The 7,961-nt window shown below is 30.7% G+C and overlaps 1 protein-coding gene across 2 annotated transcripts; it reads left to right on the plus strand.

The window, feature by feature from the left end:
- Positions 1 to 2,442: 2,442 nt before the first annotated feature.
- LOC111882592 (mitogen-activated protein kinase homolog NTF6) lies at positions 2,443 to 5,404 on the plus strand. Of its 2 annotated transcripts, none has more exons than XM_023878962.2 (6): positions 2,443 to 3,014; positions 3,362 to 3,491; positions 3,592 to 3,729; positions 3,813 to 4,145; positions 4,350 to 4,533; positions 5,084 to 5,404. In XM_023878962.2, the coding sequence occupies exons 1-6, from the start codon at positions 2,845 to 2,847 to the stop codon at positions 5,260 to 5,262; spliced, it is 1,134 nt and encodes a 377-aa protein (XP_023734730.1). In that variant the 5' UTR covers positions 2,443 to 2,844; the 3' UTR covers positions 5,263 to 5,404. The 2 variants fall into 2 exon arrangements, with proteins under 2 accessions (XP_023734730.1, XP_023734732.1); XM_023878964.3 differs by having other exon boundaries at positions 4,357 to 4,533; positions 5,084 to 5,224.
- Positions 5,405 to 7,961: the final 2,557 nt, after the last annotated feature.

Consider the following 7,961-nt stretch of genomic DNA (forward strand, 5'->3'; position numbering starts at 1 on the left):
TAGCTTCCAAATGATCAATAGTGGCTTGCTTTCAGATTGGGCTGCAACTTATCCTCATAGTGGACTGCATAAAATCATCTTTAATGGGCTACAATTGCTTCTCAACATTAGCTGAAGTTTGTCAGCTTTATATGGTATTATTGGGTTGCCAAAATTCTCAAATGGGCTTATGTTTTTTGCGCCGCATTTGCTGATTCTGGACAGATTGTTTGCTGCTGTTAAGGAGGTCAAAACATTTACAACAAAATGGTCTAAATCTGATTTCTACCCTTTAGATCAAAGATCTATGAGTTTGAGTTAGAAAGTCATCGGTAAAATTTCAGTTGAATCTCTCGATGTAATAACTTGATTAATACCATGTAGTACTACAAAATCTGAAAATTCATTTATATAGCTTCGTTTTTTGTTTGATCACGGATGTTGCAATGTGATTTTAAACTAATTTTTTTTGAAACGACAATAAACTTTAGCAATTTTCCCAAAAAGTACATAGCAATGTCTTAGACTACTGTCAAGTATGAGTTCCATGACAACATGGTGGTTATAATTCATTGTGCTACCTGCTCATTCCACATCAAAGGTGAAGGTAATTAGAAATATACTACCACACAAATATTTTATTTTTATTTTTTCAGCTCTTTATTATTTATTAGATCATTTTATTGTTTGTCTTCAAGGAATTGATAAATGAAGAGGAGGAAGATGAAGTTACCACAACCTGAGAAGTTCAATAATTTGCTATTACCATCCAACATGTAATATACCTGTAAGAAGTAAACAAATACACAACAACATTAATAAAACATAATTTTGGCCTTATAGAAATCAACTTCAAATGAAGAATGATATGCTTATGAAATCACGTTCAAATGATATTATGGACAAGCAAGATAATTCACGTTCAGATGTTACAAAAAGATGGAAAACAATTCTCTCGACAAAATAAATTAATTGTGATATTATAAACTTAAACATTATGTTAAGGATGTAATACCTTGTTATACCACAGAATGATGTGGTATAAATGTATTTATCATCAACTTCATTTGTACGGTTGTAAACAATATCCAAGATTACTTGTATGGTTGAAATTCCCATAATCTACAAAAGTACTTAAAACACTAATGACCTAATTAAACATATATAATCAAGCTTCATTACAAAAAAAAGTCAAAAACCTTGATTCCTGTAAGGTGCAAATCTTAAACCATTTCTTTGAACTCTAAGCAAGACTGATAGGTCCTCCACCAGACCACCACCACTCACATAACAATATACACCATCTTGATGAGCATCTGAATAAAACTAAAATAATCATCTTATCCTTATATTCCAAAACACAAATTTTTGATAACATAAATACTAGAATAATCGATTAGGGAGGAGGGAGTCACTCCCTCCCAACCCACTGAACCCACTGCTACATCATTTTTTTTCTTTTATTTTTCTTTATCTTTCCCAACCCATAATACACGGAAATCCTATCTTTCTCAACCCACTCAATTAAAAAAAAAAAATACAAAACAACTAATGTATAAGTTTTAAAATACATGGTACAAGAAAAAATGAGAGAGAGAGAGAGAGAGAGAGTAGAGAGAGATGACGAAGTGGGTTAGTAAAACCAATTAAACAACCTGTTGAAACGGGAGTGGTACCGGCGGTAACTCTATTGCTAATTAAGATTTTAGTTTGATTGTTTTGTATTTTTTTTAATTGAATGGGTTGAGTGAGTTAAAAAAGATAGAGTTTCCGTGTGTCATGAGTTGGAAAAGATGGAGAAAAATAAAAGAAAAAAATGATGTGACAGTAGGTTCAATGGGTTGGGAGGGAATGACTCCATTCTCTCTTACCTGATTAGCAGGACTTAGGAGGGGATGAAAACGATCGGTAATCGAAAGATTAATCAACCATCACTGTTCTTTGAACTGTCGACTGTCTTCCCTTCTGTCGACTATCATCTCCTTTGCACTTGGGCCTGATTCATGAATGTAATATTAAAAAAAATAAGCTCCTAAAAAAAAACTGAGACCTGTGAATATTCTCTTCTTGCCCGTGCTTATCATTGGCCTTACAAAAAGATTTATTGATTTATGAAGGTTAGAAAAAAAGTTTTTAAAAAAATATTTGGATTAGTTTTTATAGTTGCAAAAGTCAATAAGTTAATAAATTAAAAGTGTTTGATTTAATTTTATCTTTTATCTACTTTGTAAAACTAATAAGTCATAAGTTGTTTTAAGAAGTTCAAAATTATGACTTCTTAAAATCTCATTTTCAAAAAACTAAACAAAAAGAATGTTTATCTAAATATTTTTTTTAACTTATTTACTTTTTAAAAAATTAATAGGTTAAAATGTCAATTTTAGATGATCAGTAAAACGACCTCTAAGTTGGTGGTCTAAAGTGCTCAACAAATGTGAACACAAAGACTCTCACAAGAAAAGTCATGACAATCTCAATCGAAGAAGTCAGTCATACATAAGTCCACCATTTCTTTTTTTAGGGTTTTTCCTTTCAATTGCTCAAATGAATTAGCTTTGAATTTGATCGTCAATTGACTCGTTTGCGTCCTTCAAACGAGTTGTATCCACTTCGTGCGAAATTGACCAGATAGCATTGCACAATTACAAATGGGGTTGAAGAAGACCGAAGACATTTCAAAATTCCAGTGTGAAAATGATTGTGAAAGAGGGCCCTCACATTTCAAAATCAAAACCCTGCACCGCTCCTATCACTTTCTCTCCCCCTTTCATTATAAATCAAATCCATGCCCTGATGATAATTGATAAACCCAAGAATTTGAAATAAAGTAATCTGTTTTCACATCTTGATTCTCTCTAAGGATCAATGGAGCGCGATGAATCGAGACTCGGAGCTCCAGGGGTGGTGTTGAAAGGAGTTCCGGCGTACGGCGGCAGATACATACATTACAATGTACTTGGAAACCTGTTTGAGGTTTCTTCTAAGTACGTTCCTCCGATTCAGCCTGTTGGCCGTGGTGCTTACGGCATCGTTTGGTAATTAATCACCCCCAAATTCTATCTGCATCATCATAAACTTTTGAGCTTCCAGTTTTATTGAAATTTCATGTCATTTAATTATTACGAACAAAAGCTGGCTTACGTCTAAAATTAGAAACTTCTCCTCTTCGATCAATGCTTAATTAGTCGATTTATTGGAGTTGAAGCTTTTCTCCCTTTTTCTACCTTTTTATTTGCTCTTAATCATGTAATATTGCGATCTACATGTACATAAAAGGCCAAAATTCGTCAGTATTACGTGGTTTTCAACTGAGATTCCTTTAGAAACACTGATCGAAGCAATCCCGACCTAAAATTTTGATGTCACCACTTGCTTCCTGCAGTTGTGCTAAAAACTATGAAACAAAAGAAGAGGTTGCAATCAAGAAAATTGGAAACGCATTTGATAACAGGATTGATGCTAAGAGAACTTTACGTGAAATCAAACTCCTCTGCCATATGGATCACGAGAATGTATACACACAATCTTACATCGATTATCATCTTCTTCTTCCACAAACTTTCTGTATCTTGTACCCTTTGACACATGATTATGTCTCACAATATTTTGCAGATTGTCAAGATTAAAGACATCATAAGGCCACCAGAGAAAGACAAGTTCAATGATGTGTATATTGTGTATGAATTAATGGACACTGATCTGCATCAGATTATCCGTTCTTCTCAATCACTAACAGATGACCACTGTCAGGTAAGATTATCATAACATATCATTTTAAATTGTAAATTTTAAATTTCTATTGAAAGTTGAAACTGATAATATGTTTGTTTCAGTATTTTCTGTATCAGTTATTACGTCGATTGAAATACATACATTCAGCAAACGTATTACACCGTGATCTAAAACCAAGCAACTTGCTTCTTGATTCCAATTGTGACCTAAAAATTTGTGATTTTGGGCTTGCAAGAACAACATCTGAAACAGATTTCATGACTGAATATGTTGTGACAAGATGGTATAGAGCCCCTGAATTGTTGCTGAATTGTTCAGAGTATACTGCAGCCATTGATGTCTGGTCTGTTGGTTGCATTTTAATGGAGATTCTTCTAAGGGAACCTCTCTTTCCTGGAAAAGATTATGTTCAGCAGTTGTCACTCATCACCGAGGTAACCATTTACTCATTTACCAATATGCCCTTGTTGATTTTGAGCTAATACTTTGCATTTTGCAAATAATTTACTACTGATTAAATGATGACTCAAGAAAGTCAAACTGTGGACACTTTTTGAAACAACATTTACCTAAATGAGACAAATCAGAAAGTACATTGCAATTTAATGATCATATATATATTTATTTATTTTAAACAGCTTTTAGGTTCTCCAGATGATTCGGATCTTGGATTTCTTAGGAGTGATAATGCACGTAGATATGTTAAACAGCTTCCTCATGTCCCAAAGAAGACTTTTCAACAAAAGTTTCCAAATGTGTCTCCAGTGGCAATGGACTTAGCTCAAAGAATGTTGGTTTTTGATCCTTCTAAACGCATAACTGGTAAGTCTTTCTCTTTATTTGGAAATCAGGAAATTACATTTTTGGTCCTTGAAGATATGTGATTTTTTCAATTTTGGTGCAAAAATCAGCTAAACTCGGGGACCAAAAATAGTAATTTTACTTGGAACAAGGACCAAAAAACGTTACAAACTCGAATAAGGACCAAAACTTAAAGAAAACTTTTTTGGGACCAAAACTGCAAAAATCGGCTATACTCAAGGACCGGAAATGTAATTTACAATATTAAGAGTGGGTCCCGGTCCTACCTTGTTTGACTTATTGGTGGTGATAAAAAAAATGCAACTTTTGTCCCATCAGTCTCGGTCTAATTTAGAAAAGTATTAAATTAAATAAAAAAATTAAAATACAAAGGGCAAAGTCATCATTTAAAAAAATATTCAAAATAAAAGAGTTGGACCGATGGTGATTGTCCAAAACGTTTTGGACTAAAGTGGCAATTTTCGACGTACCAGAGGGACCATTTTTGCAATTTTGTATTTTGTAAACTTAAGAGTTGGATGATATTTTGATATGTTGTTAATAATAATAGTTGATGAAGCGTTAAACCATCCAATGGTGAGAAGTCTCCATGAAATCAATGAGGAGCCTACGTGTCAATCTCCTTTTGTGTTTGATTTTGAGCAAGCGTCTTTAAGTGAGGAAGAAGTGAAGGAACTCATTTGGAAAGAGTCTTTGAAATTCAACCCGGATAAGATCATCATAACATGATGGTTTTTTGGGTTCATTTTATTATGTGTTTTGCTTGTTTTTATTTTTTTTTGTTTGTATCAATGAATTCTTTGACATATATTTTGTTGGGTGATTAAAAAATAAAGTCCCATAGTTATATATAATCTAACGTTTAATAGTACTTTTGTTTGTTAATTCATAGGGTTTTGTTTTCATTTGGATTAAATCTTCTGATTGGATATGGAATTTTGTTGGATAAAGGAAGTTGTTTGGACTTTGGAGTAAGTGATAAATAAATAATTGTTGTTTATCTGTCGAATGATGGAACGTTGTTTGGAGTATGTGATGAATAAAAATGTTAGTATAATTTATTAACTAAATTATATAGAGTTCAAGTTTTTAAATTAAAGTTTTCTGAAACAGGGATTGGATATTAAGGAAAACAATTAACAAAATCTATTGTTATCTTTTTACGTTGTATCATAAAAAAAATATTTAAAATATGAAATCAATTAATAAACATTTGAAATAAATTATGTATGGAACTTCTAAATATCATTTTGAAGGAATGTGGCTTTTCATTTGGAAGAAAGGGTTTTGGTGTTGGAGTATGCGAAGGTCCCACACGGCATCTGTTATCTGGCAACCATATCTCACAAGCATTACTCCACAGTCCACACACCATAAGGCTAGAGAAGAGAGTGTCAAGTGTCGACCTCCCATCCCTCTAAACTAACAGTTTAACCTATATGTGTGCTATGTTGCTAGATTATGTTTACATCCATAAATTAACTTATAAGCTATTAACTTCATTATACTATATAATATTTGGTAAGATTACTAAATTAACTAATAAACTAACTTCTTATAAAGAACTTGAGATAACTTATTAATAAGCGGACATTTTTGAATAAATTTTCGAATATACTTTTATACATTAGTTTTTAATTATGTATCTAAATGTTTTTATGTCATTTGATATTTCTTATCCAGCTTATCATTTAGATTTTACCAAACATTACTATTTTACAAGCTAGCTTTAAGTTATTAAATAGTTTGTTAGACAAAACTAACTTTCCAATTAGTACAACCAAAACCCATACTACCATAACGAGCATTTTTTAGTTCAAATGTTTTAATCGTTGTCAAACACGCTCAAAATATTTTGTAAACAAATATGAATATGAATTTGCTCAAAATATTTTGTAAACAAATATGAATATGAATTGATAAGTAGTATTGATATTAATTGATACTGATTTATAGATTATATCATCGATGACATTCTTTGTTATGTTAAATTAATCTTTTAGTAACTTTATTAAACAAAATTATATATTTTTTTTTCATAGATCCTTGGTTTTATAGGAAATTAGGTAAATGTTTGTTTGTTGCGCACTTATACATAATACAATTATACTATTAAAATATTTTTAAAGATGACACATCATTTTAATGACCTGTAATTATGGGTTACACATGATAAAAGTTAAATATAAGTAACACGAAAATTTCATCCAAAATTCTAGCAGCCACTGTAAAAAGATGATCAAGACCTGCAGTTCACGAATCGGACATAAAACCAACGGGACATATATACCCCTACTCAACATATTAATATGCATGAGAATTGTTGAAAATTTAGTATAAATATTTATTTTTTTACTAACTTTGGACATATATAAATATATACATATGTTGTATATATAATTAACTCTAAATGAGTTTGTGTTCTCCGTGAGAACATTGAAACGATATATTATATGTTCAAAATGGAGTATATGTGAATGAGATATCGATACTCAAAATAAATTTAGCAAAAGGGATGAATGTTTGAATGAGTCCCACATTGGTAGAAAGATCAAACTCAACAAGGTTTATAAGCTTGAATGCATGAAAGACATACAAGATTGTCTCTATGGTTTTACTACAATTCTTACCCAAAGGGTATCAAATTGCGGATTCTGTGATAAAAACTCGAGTTCTCATCGCCTTCCATCAATCATTGCTTAGGGCTTTTAAGTTTTTCTCTTCCAAAGAAGCTAATTTATATATAATAAGTTTTTGTTCTAAATAATGTTAAATGCTTTAGAGGAATAATACAATATTCAAAAAGAACATATTAGAAACTATTATATACAAAGCAACTTATGACTACCGAAATACTTAGTAATGAGTTTTTAACTTTTAAAATAGTCAAATCAAATATAAACTGAAATCGAATATAACGAGCTTAAAACTTTTATTTTAAATAAAAAGTTCATAATAGAAAAACTGTTTCAAGTAACTTTTAAGAGGGTTTTTTTTTTTTTTTTTTTTTTTTTTTTTTTTTTTTTTGAAATTTTAAATTTTAGGTTTTATATTTATGTTATTTTATATATTTGGAAAAAAAGTTGCAAATGATTTTACTGCATTTCTATACAAATAAAAGATACCAACTTTTAGCTTATAGATACGTTGCTAAACATAATATACGTCTAAACTTTGTTATATATAATCTGCTCATAAAGAAAAGATGATACTTGATAATTTTAAAGCACCGTTATTAATAGTTTATATACCAAACTACTGATTATTGATTATTTATTTCTTTTTGTTAAAGGCAGATTTTTTCTTTGTTAAAGGTAATTGTTTACGTACTTTTTACCTTTAAATGTTGCAAATCTCTTTACATATAGACCTGACTTTAAACATAAAATACAGCAACGTTTTTATGTATGTTCCATATAAATATTAAT

This window comes from Lactuca sativa, chromosome 9 (assembly GCF_002870075.4).
Source record: "Lactuca sativa cultivar Salinas chromosome 9, Lsat_Salinas_v11, whole genome shotgun sequence".
In the NCBI taxonomy this organism is placed as follows: Eukaryota; Viridiplantae; Streptophyta; class Magnoliopsida; order Asterales; family Asteraceae; genus Lactuca; species Lactuca sativa.